Source organism: Hemicordylus capensis, chromosome 7 (assembly GCF_027244095.1).
Source record: "Hemicordylus capensis ecotype Gifberg chromosome 7, rHemCap1.1.pri, whole genome shotgun sequence".
Lineage (NCBI taxonomy): Eukaryota > Metazoa > Chordata > Lepidosauria > Squamata > Cordylidae > Hemicordylus > Hemicordylus capensis.
In genome coordinates, this window is record NC_069663.1 from 21,484,270 (window position 1) to 21,505,390 (window position 21,121).

Consider the following 21,121-nt stretch of genomic DNA (forward strand, 5'->3'; position numbering starts at 1 on the left):
TGACTGATTGCCCCCCTTTTATTCCCCTTGATAGATTCCCACCCCCACTGCATTCACACAACAAGCAGCCTGTGTCCACAGGGTGACCAGGAGGCCTCTCGACCCAGCTGCTGCTGACCCGGATAGCCCAGATCGGCTACCCAGGTGAAAACTGAGGTAGGAGGGGAAAGGAATCTGTCCTCCCTCACTTTCTGGTCATCGGCAACACTGAGGCTCTGGAAACGGTTGCCAGGAGCGGCGGCCATAGAATCCAGAGTGCCCCGTGGTGGCCAGGGAGAAGTGCCCTGCTGCATTAGCGAGGGCTGCTTCTCTACTGCCCGTGAGGAGCACTGTGGTATGTGGGAGCATTTCCGATCCCACTCGGACTGTCCACCACGGCACTGATCATGTGGGCGTGCAAGTGACAGAGCCCTCAGGGGCGTCGCTATAATTGATCAAAAGGGTTCAACGAACCAGGGCCCCTAGCCCCTGAGGGCCCCCCAGCTCCTCCTCTCCCTATTTTCTTCATTATCTCCTTCACTCTGAGGGGCCACCAGAGAGAAGGGTGAACACTGGCCCCCTCTCCTCTAGCTACGCCTCTGAGCCTTGAAGAGGCTTTGGTCATCTGCAAGGGGGTAGGTAGGATCCTGCTTTCCCCCAAAACTCCCCCTCATTTGGTGGAGTAAACAACCTCACTGTCTGAGTAGGACAACAGTCTATTGAGGGAGAGGAGAGCTGGTCTTGGGGTAGCAAGCATGACCTGTCCCCTTAGCTAAGCAGGGTCTGCCCTGGTTGCATATGAATGAGAGACTAGAAGTGTGAGCACTGTAAGATTTTCTGCTCAGGGGATGGAGCCATTCTGGGAGACAAAAGCTGCCAGTCTGTGTAGACAATACTGAGCTAGAAAGACCAAGGTTCTGACTCAATATATGGCAGCTCCCTATGTTCCTATGAGCAAGCCCTGCCATTTTGGAGAAGATAGGGAGGTTACACTTGGGGGGAACCCTGAGGAGGAAATACAGCCCCCATCTTCTGCCTTCACCAGACAACAAGGTGCAAGAGGGCAGCAGAATTAATTTTTGCCAAGAACAATACATCTTAAGCTGCTTCTTTCAAGAAACTAGTTCAGCAGCTCAGCGACGAAAAGAAGTGGAACAATGGAGGGTGTAGAGAGATGGAGGCCAACCTTGAAAGGTTTTGCTTGCTTTGGGGGCAGTGCCGCTCCTGCCCTTCCCAGCTGAAGCCTCACCCCATTGGTGATAGAACCAGAGCCTGCCACGGACTTCTTCCAGAGCGCGATCTTCACGCGAAGAAAGAAGACAGTGATTCGGAGCCAGGTGAGGACAAACTATCTGTGGGTTTACATGAATGGGGAAGGGGAACAGCTTGATAAGACTAAACCCGCTTGCATATATAACACCAAAGAAAAGCCATGCATTCAATAATGTTCATGGAAAGGAACAGAAGGAATCATCAGAGTGTTTAAAAAGATGCAACTCCTAGCGAATCGCCTTGATGTTAAGACTAAATGTAAACAGGGTAACCCTACATGGGGATGTTTCCTCAGATAGGACATTCATTGACGTGGGGAACAACAAATCAGAGAAACAGACTGGTTAGAAAAGGAGGAGATAGGTGAAACAGATGAAATCTATCTATCTATCTATCTATCTATCTATCTATCTATCTATCTATCTATCTATCTATCTATCTATTTACCGGTAACTTGTATACCACCCAAACTTTCATCTCTGGGCGGTTTATCTATTTATCTATTTTAATGTACTGTACATATGTATGTATTTCTATCCCGCTCTGCCTCCAAGGAGCCCAGTGTGTTGTATGTGGTTATGTTTATCCTCACAACAACCCTGTGATGCAGGTTAGACTGAGAGAGATGTGACTGGCACAGTGAGTTTCATGGCTGAATGGGGATTTGTACTCAAGTCTCTCTGGTCCTTGTCCAACACTCTAACCTCCTAGTCCAACACTCTAACCACCATACCACACTGAAGTGGAGCAATGCAGCTTCACTTCAGGTAAACCAGGAGTTCAGAAATACTTTTTAATGTCTAGCCTAAATTAGGGATGTCCACAGAACCAGCTGGCCTAGTTCAGTTTGAGTGTGAACTGGACCTAAACTGGACTGGGCAGTTCGGTCCGGCACCACCTTGAACCCCCCTGGTCCGGTCCGGTCCCAGAGGGTGGGACGGTTTTGGACCAAGAAGTTTTTTTTTAAAAAAATTATACTTACCCCCTCCGGGGGTCTTCTCCAGGTTGGCCAGAAGGGGTGGGGGGACCGTGGAGGTTCCCCCTCCCACCAACAGCCTCTGTTATGCACCCATTGCCTGGATTCAGGAATACTTTGGCCCTTTCTGGGCTTTTCCCCTAGTGCAGTGGCCATTTTGGAGGCCACCTCACATGCACAAATTTGTCTCCCTCTCTCACAACGATAGAACTAGGACTAGAACCTTAGACTAAGTCCATGAAACTGAAGCCTAGGGAAAGTAGGTCTGACAAAAGGAAGTACTTTTTCACACAGTGCATAGTTAATCTTTGGAATTCTTTGCCACAAGATGTGACAGCCACCAGCCTGGATGGCTTTAAAAGGGGCTTAGACAAATTCATGGAGGACAGGTCTGGTGTCTATGGGCCACTTCCAACCTGAGAGGCATGATGCCTCTGAGTACCAGTTGTGGGGGAGTAACAGCAGGAGAGAAGGCATGCTCCTGCCTGTGGGATTGCCAGAGGTATCTGATGGGCTGTTCTGTTCTAATGCTTTATGCTTAGGCGGCTTCATTCAGCAGCAACGGCATGATGCTCTGAAAGCGTGAGAGCAGACTAGGTTTTACGAGGTGGGGAACATGGGAAGGCTATGCTCTCAGGTTCACTCTAATTTAGGTGGATGATGGAGGAAGTCTGGATGGTTGTTTTTTCTTTTTTCTTTTGGAAGGTTTAAGCCAATTTTCATGTGTAGTTGGAGAAACCTATGCGCCAACATGGATCTCCACTATGCTTCATGGCTTTCCCACAAGGCGTCAGACTGATATGTCTGGACACTTATTTCATTGATCACCAGTGCGTAGGACAGACACACATGGACTCCCCTATTAATAGCAAAGAATAGAAAAGAAATAGAAAAAGGGGAAAGGCCCACTTTAGAGAAGGGACTCCTTTCCCCTCTTTCTGTTCTCAGGCTTGGGCATCTCAAGGACTCATCCACGGAATGCGTGCTCTATCTGGGGTTTCAATGAGGTGGATGGTCAAAGTAACGAGAATCAGGGCAACCTCAATTTCTAGGAACAGTGAGGCAAATCCAAATGGGGACACCTTAATGGGAAACTAGTAGATTGGTTGGAGCAAGACAATTTACTGAGAGAGAAACAGTGCAAGTTTAGAGTAGGCTGCTGGTCCACCTCGGTTCAGGGGCTGGAATTGCAGCATCTGACTAAGAAATATTCAAGCAGCGTCATTCCTTTATGCAGCTTTCTTTGAATTCAAATCTGCATTTGATTTGAACTCTAGGGACCGGCTCTGTAGGAAGCTTGAGGCTTCCTCCGTTGATTGGCAGATAGGACTACTTACTCATATGCTTCACAAGGATACCACATTAAGGGTAAGATGTAACCCACAAAGCCACCTGTCTGATGCTGTAATAACACGGGGGTGGGGTGGGGGTGAAGTGGGGGTGCATCTGTTCTCCCCTTTTGTTTAATTTCTATATAGATTCCTTGGTAATTTGGCTTGGTAATCCTGACCCCCACCCCTCCAAACAAGCTACTAACTTGGCAAAGAGGCACCTTTGAACGTGGTGATTCTCTTTTATTTAGCAGGGGGAGAGTAACTAGCCCTATCCACCCCCAGCACAGGACCTCCAGTGACTGTTGCTGGTGTCTGTCTGATGTTTCCTTTTAGATTGTGAGCCCTTTGGGGACAGGGATCCATCTTATTTATTTATTGTTGCTTTGTTTAAACTAGCCTGAGCCATTTTTGGAAGGGCAGTATAGAAATTGAATTAACAACAAAAACAACAACAACAACCCCATATCAATTCTGCTGTATGCTGATGATATGGTTATACTCTTACAAACACCCATTGAGTTGAGGAGAGCACGACGGGCCTTGGCCCACTATTTCAAAGAAGAACTCTCTAGAACATAAATTCCCACAAGACCAAGCAGCTAGGTTGGTCTCTGGGTCATCTAGGAGAGACCATATCACTCCTATCTTAAAAGATCTACACTGGTTGCCGATAAGTTTCTGGTCTTGGTATTTTATTTTATTTTATTTTATTTTATTTTATTTTATTTCTATACCGCCCTTCCAAAAATGGCATCAGCGAGGTTTACACAGAGCTTTCTCTTAGAAATAAATAAGATGGCTCCCTGTCCCCAAAGGGCTCACAATCTAAAAAGAAACATCAGATAGACACCAGCAACAGTCACTGGAGGTCCTGTGCTGGGGGTGGACAGGGCCAGTTACTCTCTCCCTGCTCAATAAAGAGAAACACCACATTAAAAGGTAACCTATAAAGCCCTAAACAGTAATTAAGAGGACGCCTTCTTCACTACGAACCACACCGCCCATTGAGATCATCTGGAGAGGTTTGTTTGCAGTTGCCACCAGCTCATCTGGTGGCTACTCAGGGACGGGCCTTCTCCATTGCTCCCCCAAGGCTTTGGAACACACTCCCTGCTGAAATAAGAGCCTCCCCATCTCTGACAACTTTTAAAAAGGCAGTCAAGAAGCATTTGTTCACCCAGGCTTTTAATGAGATATTGTTTTAATTGTGTTTTGTGTTTTAATATTTTAAATTAGAGCAAGACCTTAAGGAGAGCAAGGTGGCCTCAGAGATTAGTGGGAAGGCCCCGGAGGCAGGGCAGCGTGGGTTCTTGGGACTTGTGTGCCCTCTTATAGCTCCATCCCTGGCACCACACAAATTAGGCCTTCCCCACTCTTTGGGCAAAGGTAGTTGGGATGGGCAAGTCCACACCAGAACATAGACTGCTGTTGGCATGAAATCACGCTTCTTTTGTCTCATTTCTCCAGGTTCTTCCCAGCAGTGCACACCCCTGACCATTTCCCACAATGAATGGCTGGCATATTGGCACTTTGGCCTGTGCCTTCATTGGCCTCCTGCTGCTCATCATTGCCCTGGCCACAGACCACTGGGTGGACATTACCCTGCCTAGCAAAACATTCTCTTCTGGCCTGTGGAAATATTGGGAGAATGGAAAGAGTCATACATACGGGACAAATGATGGTAAGAATGCTGCTGCAAGGATGCTCATGGGAGCTAGTTACTTCACAGGTATCACAACCGCCCTGTAGGAGCTTCAGTGGTTGTCAGGCTCCATTTAGGCTGGCATTCAGAGAGCTGGTTCTGACCTTTTAAACAGCTTTGGGTGGAGGCAACTGTCAGATTGTATTCACCCACATGAAGTTGCCAGGGCCCTCCATTCTGTGTGAGAGGACTTGCTTTTGGTCCCTGTAATGACTCAGATCCACTTGGCAGGGACTACTGAGGGCAGGGCCTTTTCAGTTGTGGCCCCCCTGCTTTGAGTGCGCTCCCAGAATAACTTCACTGGGCTCCCTCCCTGATCACATTTTAAAAGGATATAAAGACTCTTCTCTTTAAGGAGGCTTATTTTTTAAAAAGCATTTTAACCTGCTGCTGCACCAATGATCTTTGAGGTTTCAATTTGGCTTTAATTGGGATTCATGTTTTTATTTATCATCATCATCATCATCATCATCATCATCATCATCATCAATAAAAATAAATAATAAAATAAAAAAAAAACTTTATTTGTTAGCTGCCCCATAACAAATTGCTCTATGGGCGGCTCATAACACAGCAATCTATATATTTAATTCTCTAAGGCATACCCGTGGCTAATCCCATGCGTGGCAGCTCTCGCGAAGGTTCAGAGAGCTGCCAGATAGGCTAGCCACAGGACGGGTGGAAGAGGGAAAAATGGTGGCGGTGGCGGCTGAAGAAAATGGCGGCTGGGCGGCTGGCAGCAGGACGAGCGGGAGGACGAAACGGTGGTGGGCGGCATGCCGCGCAGGCAGAATGGCGGGTGACAGAGGGGCAAAACAGCGGTGACGATGGCCAGGAAAGAAGGCAGTGATGGCCAGTGGACGGGCCAGCAGGCAGGGGAAGGAAGAAGTCAGGTGGGCGGGGTGGGAGAGAAAACAATGGTGACTGGGGAAACGGTGGCGGCAGGTGGGGGGGAGGCGGCGGCAGGGCAGGCAGCTAGAGGCACAGATGCCCTGTGCCTGGCCCAGCTAGTAAAATGTTATTGTATTAATGTATGATTAAAAACACACACAACACCTGAAATTACAACACACAGACACACAATACAATACAATACAATACAATACAATACAATACAATACAATACAATACAAATAATTTAAAAACTTTAAAAGTCACTTTTACAACCAAATTTAAAAATCAGATTTTAAAAGCCTGTGTGAACAGAAAGGTCGTCACCTGGCATCTAAAAGAATAAAGGGATTTTTAGCTAGTTTTTAGCCCCGTGTGATATACTGCTTTGCTGCTCGTGTATTTCTCTGTTTTCTATTATTATTTAAATGGTTATGCTATTTTATTATTATTATTATTATTACTATTACTTGGTGCTGTCCTGAAGGGGCAGGACACAAACATTTTAAATAAAATAAATAAAACTTTCTCTGTCCTGTCCTGGGATAGGGGGACTAGAGAGATCCTCAGTCAGCAGTACTCTGTACAATTCTTCATTTCTTATATTTTTGTTAGTTTGAAAGGCCATTTAAGGCTCAGCTTTCTGACTCTGTATGATCAGGTACTGCTGCATGCGGTCCTGTCCTCATCAGGTAGGAGGTCCTGCCAAACTTGCAGGACCATGGACAGCTCCAGAGGAGCAACTTGCTATGATTTTAGCTTTATTCAGGCACTGTTGTAACCCCATACACAGTTACAATGCCTCCCAGTGAGATCTGCCCCTTGTGTGGACGTGCCACATAGCCCTGCCCTCCCACTGACCATGAGAGGAGGAGGAGAGGAGAGGAGAGAGGTCCTCCCTGTGCTTAGCATTGCTGGAGTGCCTAATCACAGGGAGGCCCTCTTCTCAGGTACAACATCTGTCCCTTCAGATTAATGCCATACTCATGGATCAGCAGGAGGGTGTGACTGTTCAGAGCATCAGCAAGGGGGTGGGGCTCTTTTGGTGCCATTGTGACCAGCTCCATTAACCCCTGAAGAGGGCGAATGGCTGGAGCTCAGCTGATGCCTTACATCCTTCTCAGCCCAGTCTAGCTTTTCCAGATCCCCCACCCCCGCACCACCTTCCTAGAAAGAGGTGAGCTTTAAAGTGTCAGCCTTTGACCTGGGACCTAGCTCTCCATTTCCTTTCCATCATCATCGCTGGCCATGCTGGCATGTAGGCGTTGGGAAGAGTGAGGCCCCTGGTGCTGAGTGGATGGGTTTGACCTCAGGGGTCCGTGTTCTGATGTTGCTTGGCCAATCAACTCATGTGCTGGCTGAGGCCTAGTCCGAGTATGGTTCCGGCACTTCCTGTGGTTTTCAGGTACTTATATAAGATTGTGCCAATACATCAACCAAGGCTTTATTTTCAAGTTACTTAGGTGACTCACAAGCTTCTTTACTCTCAGCACCATTACTTGGACACAACCTCCCTCTCTGGCTGAATATCCTGTGTAATCAACCATATCCACCCAGCATTTACATTTGATAGTCCAGCTTGCTCTACAGAGGTCATGCCTGGTGTGTAAATCCTACCCACAAACCTCCCATTTCTACCACTAGGCCTGCTCTAGAGAGAGACCCTAACCAGAGATCCTCTCCCTAACCCCAACTGTCCGTATCTCTGGCTCATCCAAGCTCTAGCTGAACCTCTCAGTTAACTCCAACTGGATTTTAGAGCCACCTGTGGACTCCACTCCAAAGCCCCTCCCTTAGGAATTCTCTCCAGAGGAGGTTCCTAAGTTTAAATTCCTCTTGATTGACGGTGAGGTGATCCACACAATCAAAAACTGTGTTCTACCTGGGATTTGGGAGCTGTGTATGCTCCCTGTTTTCGGTTGTGTGGAAGCAAGATAGGAGGAAAACCTGGGTAGAAGTGATCGTGTGGAAGTAAGGAAGGAGGAGAACCTGGGTAGCTTTCCCTCCTACCTTGCTTCCACACAATCGTTTCTACCCAGGTTTCTCTCTTACCTTGTTTCCACGCAACCGAAAATTGGGAGTACCCAAAACTCCCAAACTTGGGTAGGACACAGTTTTTGATTGTGTGAATGACCTCAGGGTTTACTAGACAACCACCACATGGGATAATGTTGCAATGGTGGCAGGGGAGTGGGCAGTCACACCACTGTGTAATTGTTTGCAAGGAGTTGTGTGGGATGCAATCTATGCTAGTTCAGGAAGGTTCCTTCTCGCTTTGCGTGGTGATGCTGGGATTTGGTCTGGTGCATAGATTACACAAGACTTCTGTAGTGATGACTATTGACCATTTTCCATTGATGGATTGTTTTTAATGCCTTCCTTTTCTTTTGTCACTCCCTGCAGCATCCTTGAATGCTGTCCGAGCTTTCATGCTGATTGGGATGTTCATCGGTGCCTTCTCCTGTATTGTGCTTTGTGCCATGTTCTTCTGCTCTCAGATTGGCTCCTTCTCCCTGGGCAAGCCTGCAATGATTACCAGCTTTGTGGCAGGTATGACATTTAAGGGGCTGTGGAAGCATCTCCTTCCGGAGAGAATTCCAGCCCCAAGAATTGCTGAACTCAGAGCCCTCTTCTAAGTTTCCAAATCCCCAAATCCTATGTTAAAAGGTTTTGAGCTGAAATGCAAACCCATGCAACACACACACATGTGTAATCTGAACTGAACATTTCCAATTTAAGACATTTTCCACTTCAAATCCTTAAAATGCAATTTGAGGGGATAGCAGCATCCCTCGATGTCAATGGATATTATACAACACCACTTTTCAACAAAAGTTCCCAAACAGATCTCTAAACTCAATAGCAAAAATTATCACAGAATCACAGAAACCAGAATAACTAGCTGGGCCGGGTGCAGAGCATCTGTGCCTCTAGTTCTCCTCCACCCACCTCCACTGGCTCCTGCAGCTCCTGCCCCCGTTGGCGATGCCGCCACCTTTCCACCCCAGCACCGTTGTTCCCTCCCCCACCCCAGTGCTCCTACCGCCGGCCACTCTTTCTTTTTGCCTGCAAGTGGGCTGGGGAGGAAGTGTCCTCTCCACCACCCACCACCATTGGTTTCACCTGCCTGCCCAGCAGCCTTCTGCTGCCACCAGTTTTGCCCGCCTGCCTGGCAACTGGGCCATCCTTCCTCTGGGCTGGCAGGTGGGACACAGTTTTCTTCCTGCCCACCTGCTGCCACCTTCCTTCATCCCCCTGCCCACCTACCCCACCCCCACCCCCACCTACCCATCCCTGGTGTTTTCTCTGCCTGATCATTGGATTAGATACAGGTTTGCCTTAGAGACACATATTTTATTTATTTATTTAACATATTTTTATACCGCCCAGCACTTACGTTGCTGGGTGGTTTACAACAAAATAAAAACAACATGAAAGCATCAGTTAAAAACAAAAGCAAGAAATTTAAAATATGACAATTTAAAATTTTTAAAACAATATTCTAAAACAACATTAAAAACAATCATTCTAAAACAACATTAAAAAACCCCTATCTATCTATCTATCTATCTATCTATCTATCTATCTATCTATCTATCTATCTATCTATCGATATATAGATATATAGATATATATATGTGAATGAATGAAAGTAACTGCACTCTAGGATTGCCAGGTGCTGATATTCTATAGGCCTGTACAATTGTTTGCTGGAAAGATTAGCAATCTCAGCTGCAAGGAAACATGTTTGAAATTGAATTAAGCTATACGGACATTTGCTAGGTAATGCAGATATCCTCTTGCATGCTTTATTCTGCGAGCTGTTGTTCTGAGTTACCTGGGAGCCACTCTTGGCAGGAAGTGGGGTGGGCCTTGATGCCCAGCAACTCTTGTCATCTTTGCTGTTGTGGAGGTTTATCCCACCTCCTGGACATACCAACATTCAGTACCATCTCCAGCTTCCCCCTGCAGAGTATTAATACTTCCTTTTTGGCTTCTAGGTATTTGTGACCTGATTGCCATGGCCATATATTCAGGAGTTTCTCAGGCAGGCAACTATTATGGATGGTCTTTTGCCTTGGGATGGGTCTCCTGTATACTGTTCCTTATAGCCGGTGAGAACATGCAAAATGTGAATGTGAAGATGCAGTTGTTTATTTCAGTGTAGTGCCTACCCATTAGTTTGGCAGATATGTACTTTGGTTTTTGTCCCAGGTCCTTTCATTACAGAGCAGCAAGGGATGATCTACAGGTGGATGTTTGCGGGGTGTGTGTGTATGTGTGTTTGTGGTGGATATAACAGCCACCACAACAATATAATAGCCCACATTGGCAGCTGCCCTTTCCCCCAGAATGGGCAACATCTGGGTCTCAGACATTGGAGAGCTGCTTCCAGACAAATATTTAGCAGATGTTTAGAACACTTCTATATACCTGCCAGACTAGTTTCCTGAAAATAACTCTAACAATAAATAACAATGGTGCAGGTTCTGAATATAACTCGGATCATCATTGTGGGGAGTTTTGAGAATCAGAGTGGGATTTCACCAACCTGAGCAGAGATATCCCAATGGAGTCATTGGTCTAGATCAAGAATTCTCAACATTGGGTCCCCAGGTGTTATTGGACTTCTACTCCCATAATCCCCAATCAAAGACCACTGGGCCTGGGGATTCTGGGAGTTGAAGTCTAATAACGTCTGGGGACCCAACGCTGAGAATCCGTGGTCTAGATGCCTGTTGTGATGCTTTGGTCTAGTTTGCCTACTGCCCTACTAACATTGATTCCCTCTTCTGACAGGTGTGCTTGCATACAAGCTACCAAGGGAAACAGCTTCATGAGCTTAGAAAAAGGCTGTGCCTCCCTTTTTGGATGACATCTGGGGCTGTATTGGAAATGTGGGGCACAAACAGAAACTGCAGCTCAGTTGGACTCAGACCAAACATCTGTATCAGAAAGGCAGCTTGATTGTGAGGATTCCAACCTGAGAATGGGCCTCGGTTTGGAATCAGGAGACCTGGTTCTGATCCCAGCATTGCAGCAATGGGACTGGTGGCTGATCCTCTCTCCTCTCCATCTTTTGCTTTCTTTGCCCGATTTGATCTCAAAAGCACAGTGGCTCTTTGAGAGAGGCATTTTTTTCATGAGTTCATTTCTGGCACCTGAATTACAACGGAATGAGCTATTTAATCAACAGTGCATTCGAAATTTGTCTCCTGTCTTGCACACAAAATGACCAGCCTCTTTGGGAATTGCTGCCCTCCACTTGACAAGGGTCCGACATGACTCTGGAATCAGGAAACATTAAGAAGACGACAAGCTGGACCTGCAACCAAATTTTGCTTTTTTGTTGGTAACAAATACTGCTCTTGTTGCTCAATCGTGTGTACCAATTGAGTTTTCAGTATTAAAAAGCCATGCGATAATTTTCAATTCCATGATGTAATATGTAAGAGGAATGTGGAGAAAATGCTGGATGTGGGTCTTGAGGCTCTTCAGAGACACGGGAGGTTTGTTCACATGACCGCTTTGAGGTGGGTGGGAGCCCAAGTGAGATGTTACCCCGTATGTATCACACAAGCATCATCTCAGCTTGACTCTGAAAATTCAGCAAACACACAAGCACAGCCCACAAAGGCTCACATAGCAAAATTGGCAGCTGCAAGCTCCACCCCTCCCTGGATGGTCTTCCAAGGACGTGTATGCTTGCCCAGCATGCTTTGCAATCCAACAAACTGGAAAAGCTTCGTGATATCAGTGGCTACCCTCTCTTTGGCCATGAAGGAGAGCAGGAGGTATTTGCAGCACTGCTAAAGCTGCTCCAGATTCAAATTCATAGAGTGTGCTTCCAGGTTAGCATGTCCCTTTACGATGGCTGCTGTATGCACAGCTCTCTCTGTTTTCTCTGCAGAGGAGGTTGTGCTGGGTCCTGCTGGTAACTGGATAGAAGAGGTGCAAGGGATCACATCTGAGTTCCTTAAGAACTCTGGGTCGGATGCCATCCCGCCCTGCTGATGACCAATAACTAAGGATTACGAAGAATGAGAGAGAAATACACAACTTCACCTGACATCAGACCACACCACACCACAGGAAACTCCCCAGTAGAGACAGAAGCTGCAAAGCTCTTTCTCCCTGACATGGGTTGAACATTAGACTCCTCCCCCTTTCTGGCCCCTCCCTCCCATGGGATGTGTGTGTCTGTGCAGGTTCCCTCTCCCCCCACCGGCCTCCCAAATCACCGCTGCGGCCGGGTAAACATAGTCTTTTTGGCCCTTTTGGGCTTCCGTTAAAGCGAGCGGCCACCATTTTGGCCGCCGCGCACATGCGCAAATGCCCTCTGTGAGGCCGTAGGCCATGCCAGGGAGAGGGAACCCACGTGGACCCCCCTACGACTACAGCAAGCCCCCCGAAGGGGCTACAGGTAGTACTTTTTGGAATTTTTTTTAAAAGTTCGCAGACCTCCCAGACCGGACCCGGCAGTCTGGTTCCGGTCTGGACGGAACCAGGGAGGGGGGTTCGGTTCGATCATAAACCCACAAACCCCCAGACCAAACTGTCAGACCGCAGACCACCGGACCGGTTCTGCACATCCCTACTGGGAAGCGCATCTAAGTAAATATATACAGCTATCAGAAAAACAGCGTTAACCTCCTGCACCTTCTCAGCACAAGGATGAGAGTTTGCCTCTGGAACTTTCAACGGCTCCTGGAAATAGGGAAATCACAGCTGAAAGTGTGTGCGAGGATATAATACGTATTTAAGTTAGGACTTGTGTGAGGGGAGAACAATCATTGCCACCAACATAGCCTTTCTTCTCTCCAGGGGCGTAACGAGGCTGGAGTGGGCCCAGAGACAAAATTTTAAAATGGGCCCCTCGCTGATACACACACACTCACTTCACATGAGACTTGCCTCTGGGGGGCCCCCTCGAGGCGTGGGGCCCCCCAGGCAGTCGCCTCCCCTTGCCTAATGGTAGTTACGCCCCTGCTTCTCTAGCTCGGGTGGGGGTGGTCAGGCTAGGGCCCTCCAGTAGCTAGGGGCCCTTCAGGGCCTCTCTCCCACAGGGCCACAACTCTTCTCCCCCCCATCCACTACACAGAGGAAGAAGACACTCTCTGCCATGGTTGCACAGCACAGCATTATGACCTGTTCCTGCCAGTAAATTAGCTCAGAGCTGCATCACAGTCATGAAGGGGAGCTCCAAGTGGAGAGAGGTGGGGGGAACGATGAAAGGTTTCCCATACTCTGCCCCTCCCAGTTGTCAGCAGGAGAACCTGAGCCTGCCAGGAACTTCAAGTGTGGTACCTCCAGCCCTAGAAAGAAGACAATGAGTTTGAGCCAGGTGAGGACAATCTATTTGTAGATTTCTGTAGGAGCGGAAAGGATATAACATGTGGGCTGGTGAATATCTCAGGAATAGGACCATGGAAGAGACACTAGAGTCAAATTTCCAAACCATTTACTATGTCAAGGGCTTATGGAAGGGCGGGGCGTTGGGGGGGGGGAATGGGGAAGTAGATTTTGTGAATGTACCCTGCCTAATCTCTAGGTAGCCTATTTTGATGCACAGAGTGGGTTCCTTCACAGTAAGGCACAATCTGCAGACATTTAGAACTGACCTATTGCATTTGGCCAATGTATTTTTTCTATGGTCCATTTCCTGAACTGCTTCCTCCTGTAGGAACGTGCTCGGAAACTCCGTTCCACTTTGGAGGCCCTTGTCCATGAGAGGAGTCCTTCTCAGTGATGACACCCAAATTATGGAACAGCCTCTCTAGTAGTCTGGGGAGCCACATCATTGCCTGATTTTTGGTGGACAGTAAAGTCTGCAATGTTCCAGTGTGCTTTTCATTAATGGTTCCTCTTTTATTGAGTTTTAAATCCTTGCTATCTTGACAAATGCATGTTTTACTATAAAACAGATGATTATTATAATTATAATTATAATGCTGACAATGGCAAACTCCCAGGTGCTTCGTACTATGGGTGTGTGTGAAAGATTGCTGGCTGGCCAGGAAAAAACAACAACAATCCTTGGTTTCCTTCTGAATCATCTTCAAAACTTGATCAGATCTTGAAAATGGACACACAAATGTATTTCTTCAGCTCTTGCTAAGCAAACCATTTCAAAAGATTACAGAGATTTTTTATTTTCCTTTGGGGTCTTAAATTAATTTTTTTTTAAATCTTGCAGGGTAATCATACAGGTTTACATCAATTAACCCCTATCTCTGCTTGAGTGGGGTAGGGGGCCGTGTCCCTCTAGGAGGTGGCTGCCCTTCCCAGAGCAAGAAGGGACTGCTTTTTCAGTCTTCTTCTGAGCGCAGGGCCCATAATAAATAAGAATATTGATATAAGAGCCTCCCCGTCTCTGGCAACTTTTAAAAAGGCATGGAAGACACATTTATACACCCAGGCTTTTAATTAGATGTATGGTTTAAATTTTGAATGCTGATTTTAAATTATTTTGATGTTAATGTTTTAAAAGTTTCAATGAATTTAATTGTTTAATTGATTTAGTTTTGATTTTAATGGTTAACTTGATTTTAATGGTTTTTATTTGTTGTAAACCGCCCTGAGCCATTTTGATACACATCAAAATCAATCAATCAATCAATTAATCAATAATAAAATTATGGCACAATGCGTGACCAGCCCACCTGAAGGCATTTCCTCTTGCCCTGGGCCCCACATCCACATGGAATGAGATTCTGGAGGAAATTATCTCTGAACATCAGCAGAGCCCACTTGTAATAAGCAGAATGCCCAGGTGTGTTAGAGTGGCCGCATAATCCTCAGGAACAGAGTTATACAAGTGGAATGGGCTTCTGGAGGGAGGGAGGAGAGATGCAAAAATCTCTCTATACCTCCTCAAGCGGTTCGTTGCACAAACCAGTTCAGGGTCACTGAAGGCTCCTTGCGGACCTGAAGAGTCCTAGACCGGGAAAAGAATATTCACCAACACATCATCAGTTATAAATGAAGAGAATATTTGGGAGAATTTTTCGATCCATTCTGTTTTATGCATTGGCGAATATTCTGCCACAGCCCTCCTTCCTTTGCTTCACCGGGTCCAGAATGCAGCGGCTCACCTACTTATGGGTGCCAAAAGATGTAATAAGGTAACACCTCTCCTGCAATCGCTGCAGTGGTTACCCATTCGCTTCCGAATTCAATTCGAAGTCCTGGTTCTTACCTTCAAAGCCTTGCGGGGCCTGGCGCCTGTTTACCTACAGAATCGCCTCTCCCACCCAGTTACATCCCGTCCTGTTAGATCATTTCAGAAGGCCCTTTTGTCGGTCCCTGATTTTCAAGAAGTTCAGAGTTCTAGGACCCGCGAAAGGGCTTTTTCGGTTGCTACCCCACTTCTTTGGAATTCTCTTCCCCTTCAGATTCGTCTAGCCCCTTCCTTACTGATCTTCAAATCTCTATTGAAGACTTTTCTTTTTCACCAGGCTTTTGCCCCGTAGTTTACTCTATTTTCTTTCCATTATCTATTTTCGTTTGCAATTTTTAATGTAATTTTTGATTGTAATTTTTAATGTTACCTTATTTACATGTCGTTGTACACCGCCTGGAGTCTTTGGAGTGGGCGGTATATTAAATGCTTCTAATAAATAAATAAATAAATTGCTGGAAGGCTGCAGATCATGACAGCCAATAACAACAACAGCAGCAACAATATATGTATGACTGTGGAACTGGCAAGAGCTTTGAACTGCCCCCCAGCAAACCAAAATCCATCAAATACAAGGAAATTGTATTCAGGAAAACAGAACATCAACCATGTCGAAGGAAATATAAAATAGCATCCCAACTGCTTTCCTAATTCTTTATGGGTTTTAAAAGAGGATCATTATTCACTTAGACTTTCTTACGAACACTGTTACTTTCATGTAGGATAGGACCAGTGGAAGTGAGGGCGAGGAGGGCACAATTTGTGTGTGCAAAGGCCAAGATGTTATCCCTGCACAAAGAGGGATAGGCCAATGATATCATCTCTTTGCACCTCCACAGTCCACTGCAGGATTTTGCACATGTCTAGCATGCACATGTCTAACACCACCGCCACACAAATTTGGCCCTCCCTATTTCTTGGCCCTCCCTACCACTATGACTATTTATATAACACTTTTCACCAGAAGTTCCCAAAGCAATTTACTGTACATCGAGAAATAAACATAAATAAAATAAAATAAAATAAAATGGCTCCCTGTCCCCAAAGGGCTCACAATCTAGACCAGAGCTGCTCAAAGATTTGACCATCCTGAAGATGTCAGCCTACAACTCCCATAATCCCTGGCTATGGGCCACAGTGGCTGGGGATTATGGGAGTTGTAGTTTAAAAAAACAAAAACAGCTGGGGGACCTAAGATGAGCAGGCCTGATCTAGACAGTGGCCATTAGGAAAGGCAGTGCACTAGCCACTGTAGGCTACTATTGTCGTGGAATAACATGAACCTCTCCCTTCTTCAGGTTCCTCCCAGCTGTGCACATCCCTGAACATTTCCCACCATGAACGTCTGGCATGTTGGCACTTTGGCCTGTGCTGTCATCAGCCTCCTGCTGCTCTTCATTGGCATGGCCTCAGACCACTGGATGACTGACATAAGCAGCCATCGAGGGCTATGGAGAGTTTGCAGTCTACTTAGATGCTGTACATATATAAGTGTGCGAGGTAAGATTTGCCAACCTGACCTGACACAGGACCACGAGAAAGGAGGTCCTCAGAACTATTCTGTGCACTTTCTCATTTCTAATGCTTGCACTGATTGCGGGGCCATTTGGGATTCAACCGCCTGATAATTACGCATGCCAGGGATAAGAACAATGTTAGGTACATAGGAAGCTGGCGATGATCCTTGCGATAACTGAAGGCCTCCTATATCGCTGTGATCATGGTGGCCAGGAGTGGGCAGCCATACCTCTCCATAAGAAATTGTAAGGAGATGCCTGGCTGATATTCTGGCTGAGTAGATGCTGCATGGTGATACTGGGATTAGGTCTGGGTTAGGTTTTACATGAGGTTTCTACTACACAAGCACCCAGGATGTACAAGCCGCTTTCATACCTCTCTGCTGCTCTCTGACGCCAAGTCCGCCGTCACACACAATGTGGCCAGGTTCTGTGCGACAGCGTCTAAAATGCCTCGGACAATGACAGGCAGCATGTAGCATGGCACCCAACTAGGTAGCAGAGCTCCAATGCTCTCATCACTGTCCATCACGGCGCGCCCTATGAAAGCTGTGCACCCCGACAGCCATACAGTTTTAGGGTCCCCTACTTCCTGTCCGATAGTTTTCACCGTTTTCTAACTTTTACCGTTTCTATCGCTTTTCAATTTTGTACAGCTTCATAACTCTCAGTAACTGTCGCATCGTTCTCTTAATGTTAATTTAAAAACTTTTCTAGTTCTTATAGCCTCTAAAACAGGGATTCTCAACCTTGGGTCCCCAGATGTTGTTGGACTTCATCTCCCATAATCCTCAGCCCCAGTGGTCTTTGGTTGGGGATTATGGGAGTTGAAGTCCAGCAACATCTGGGGGCCCAAGGTTAAGAACCCCTGCTCTAAAAGGTAACCGCCCCATTACAATCAGAATAGTGTCTCCCTCGTGCCTTCTGTGACTGTAATGGAATTTATGCCTTTACAACTTGTAACTCATTTTCTGCCCTGTACTTTATGCTGGACCATGACTGTAATAAAGACGATTGGTTGATTGAGATTTCTACAGTGAGACTACTGTTACTCCTCCAGCGGTGATTTTTCTAAATGCTTCTCCCCATGTCTCTTTTCATTCCCTGCAGCATATCTTCATGCCACCCGAGCCTTTTTGGTGATTGGAGTGATCGTCGGTGCTCTCGCCTGTTTTGCTCTGGGTGCCTTATTTTCCCGCCCTAAGATTGCCTCCTACTCCCTGTCCATGGTCGCAGTTATAGCCAGCTTTGCTGCAAGTACGTCATTTAAGGGACTATAAAAGCATCTCCTCCCACAGAGAATTCCAGGAGCCATTGGATTCAGGGCCACCCCGAATGTGTGAAAATACCAAAATCCAGGGCCAAAATATTTTGAACTGAAAGACAACTCTACACAAATTCTGAAGCAGACAATAACATACAACATAATTTCACAATTCACAAAGTTCTACATTAATATGATGACCAAAAAAAAAAGTTGAGAACAATTCCTAAGCAGGAAGTATGATTTATTGAATGTTCTCATAAATACACCTTCATAATTCAAATCTCAAAGAAAGTAAGCTAGTTTCTAAAGAACACCATTTATATCAGGTGTGAGCACACCACCAGTCTGACACAGACCCGTTAAAGAAACCTTGACATTCAATGAGAACTCCTATTATATCTGAATAAGGATAAACATTGTGCGGTTATATACAATGAACATCTATGTGTACACAAAGGTCTAATTTTTCACTGAGATATAGAAACATAGGAAGCTGCCTGAGTCAGGCCCTTGGTCCATGTAGCTCAGTATTGTCTACACAGACTGGCAGCAGCTTCTCCAAGGTTGCAAGCAAGAGTCTCTCTCAGCCCTATCTGGAGATGCCAAGGAGGGAACCTGGAACCTTCTGCATCCAAGCATGCAGGAGCTCTTCCCAGAGCAGCCCCATCCAAGGGGAATATCTTACAGTGCTCACACATGTCTCCCATTCAAATGCAAACCAGGGCAGATCCTGATTAGCAAAGGGGACAATTAATGCTTGCCACCACAAGACCACCTCTCCTCCTCCAGACATCATGGGATCATTGGAAGACATAGAATTCAAAGTAATCTTTTCCACTATAAAAAGGCTGTACCTGACATCCTGCAACTTTGCCGCCTCTTCTATTGCTAAGGTCTATTCCACCTCCGAGAAATACCTGACACCCCATATCACCACTCCCCCCTGTGGAATATTAATACTTCTTTTTGGTTTCTAGGTATAAGTATTCTGATTGCCATGGCCATCTTCACAGGAGTTACAGATTCAGACCATTCTTATGGGTGGTCTTTCGGCTTGGGCTGGGTTTCCTTTCCCCTGTTCATTATAACTGGTGAGTATCTGCAAAATGTGAATGCTGAGAAGCATTTAAGCTTAGGGTTGCCAAACTTATCCACTGGTGTGTGTCCCAGGTCATTTCATTACAGAACAGCCAAAGACGATCTCCAGCAGGGGTGGACAACACAAATGCCCCAGTGGGCTAAAACCACCCATGATGGTGTGTTGGGGCTGAGGTTAATTTTCAGCACATGAATGATTACACTTATTAATGACGGTGAGGGGAAGGAGGGATGGAGTCAGTGGGCTCCAGCAAGGGGCAGGGCCAGCAAAACAGGAGGGATGTATCTGGTTTCAACGAGATCCTCATTATTCCTGCTGTTGCTGCAGGACATTTCTTCCTACAAGCCAGAAGAAAATGTCCCGGTCGCCACAGGCTGGATCCAGCCCCAAGGGCTTATATTCTGCAGGCCTGATCTACAGGTTCAGCATAATCATGTGGTGGCAGTTGGAGGGGCCATGCCAACCACCACAGAAACATGGCAGCCCCCATTGGTGGCCACCATTTTGTTTCCCAGAATGCCCTGGAATGTTGCAACCTCTGGGCCGGAGCCCTTGGAGAAACACTGTTGGACACAGATTGTAAGAACAGATTTTTAAGAACTTCTCAAAATAACCCTTGGACTAGCTTCTTGAAAAGAAGTCTCCGTATACTCTAGCCATGCAAGTGCTGAATATATCTTGGACCATCGGCATGAGAGAGCTTTGAAAATCAGTAAGGTTGTTCAAATGACCAGCCCGATGTAGTTAGGACAGAGCTAGCCCAGGTAGGACTGGTTGTGTGAAGCACCAGGATTGCTCCCAATCCTGCCACTTCTTCCCTTGGTAGCCCTGCGTTAAAACTTGGGCTTAAAGTGAGGAGGAGGATGAACGCGTGCCTCCAACCTCACCCCCCGATTGTGTGGGTCGCTGAGCTGCTGGCAGTCATCTTGATCAGAGAGACTAGGGGAAGGAGTGGCCCGGCACCACTGGGCATTCCCAATGCACCATGTTCCTCATGCGGTGCATTGTGGGATACTTGGCAGGCCAGCTTCCTACCCCCTGCCTCCCGATCACTGCCCAGCTCACGGCAGTGCCACTGGGGATCATGTTGTATTGGAGCAGGAAAGTAGGTTTCTGCCTTCCCTCATGCCCCACCCCCATTTGGACATGCAGATGATCTTAGTGTTTGATTTCACTGACCGAAGCAGGGGCATCCCAAAGGAGTGGTCCAGATGACAATAATAATAATAATAATAATAATAATAATAATAATAATAATAATTTGATTTCTATACCGCCCTTCCAAAAATGGCTCAGGGTGGTTTACACAGAGAAATAACAAATAGATAAGATGGAACCCTGTCCCCAAAGGGCTCACATTCTAAAAAACATAAGATAGACACCAGCAACAGTCACTGGAAGTACTGTGCTGGGGGTGGATAGGGCCCAGTTATTCTCCCCCTGCTAAATAAAGAGAATCACCACCTTAAAAGGTAACCTACTGCCTTAATAACATGGTTTTCCTTTCTTGACAGGTGCACTTGCTTACAAACTTCACAGCCAGCAATAAGCATAGGGCAGACCATGCTGCCTCTTTGGGGTTGCTTCTGGAGTCATATGGGTCACGCGGGGCACAGACAGAGCCTGCACTTGAATTGGACTTGCATCAAAGATCTGTATCTTGATCCAGCTTGATTACAAGAGTTAGGGGAATGAGGAGACCCAATTCTGCTCACAGCAAGGTTGAAGTGAGCCCTCAGGCAAGAAATGAACTGGGCCCCTTGCCTCCTTTTCTCCCCCCACCCATGTCTTGGTTGCAGAAGAACTATATAAACATGGTGAAAAGCCAAACATTCTCGGGGTGCTTTATTTTTCTCCTGCGATATCACACACTCTTCCAAAGCCAGCATGGTATCTCGACCCG

At 46.5% G+C, this 21,121-nt stretch overlaps 2 protein-coding genes across 5 annotated transcripts; both read left to right on the plus strand.

Moving 5' to 3' along the window:
- Positions 1 to 892: 892 nt before the first annotated feature.
- Positions 893 to 11,574, plus strand: LOC128333163 (lens fiber membrane intrinsic protein-like). 2 transcript variants are annotated; one of them, XM_053268309.1, is made up of 5 exons: positions 893 to 1,316; positions 5,029 to 5,242; positions 8,558 to 8,704; positions 10,156 to 10,269; positions 10,955 to 11,574. In XM_053268309.1, the coding sequence occupies exons 2-5, from the start codon at positions 5,068 to 5,070 to the stop codon at positions 10,993 to 10,995; spliced, it is 477 nt and encodes a 158-aa protein (XP_053124284.1). In that variant the 5' UTR covers positions 893 to 1,316; positions 5,029 to 5,067; the 3' UTR covers positions 10,996 to 11,574. The 2 variants fall into 2 exon arrangements, with proteins under 2 accessions (XP_053124284.1, XP_053124285.1); XM_053268310.1 differs by lacking the exon at positions 10,156 to 10,269.
- Positions 11,575 to 12,341: 767 nt separating this feature from the next.
- Positions 12,342 to 21,048, plus strand: LOC128332523 (lens fiber membrane intrinsic protein-like). 3 transcript variants are annotated; one of them, XM_053266844.1, is made up of 6 exons: positions 12,342 to 12,578; positions 13,416 to 13,499; positions 16,634 to 16,835; positions 17,963 to 18,109; positions 19,097 to 19,210; positions 20,733 to 21,048. In XM_053266844.1, the coding sequence occupies exons 3-6, from the start codon at positions 16,673 to 16,675 to the stop codon at positions 20,765 to 20,767; spliced, it is 459 nt and encodes a 152-aa protein (XP_053122819.1). In that variant the 5' UTR covers positions 12,342 to 12,578; positions 13,416 to 13,499; positions 16,634 to 16,672; the 3' UTR covers positions 20,768 to 21,048. The 3 variants fall into 3 exon arrangements, with proteins under 3 accessions (XP_053122819.1, XP_053122816.1, XP_053122818.1); XM_053266841.1 differs by lacking the exon at positions 13,416 to 13,499 and having other exon boundaries at positions 12,344 to 12,578; XM_053266843.1 differs by lacking the exon at positions 12,342 to 12,578 and having other exon boundaries at positions 12,898 to 13,499.
- Positions 21,049 to 21,121: the final 73 nt, after the last annotated feature.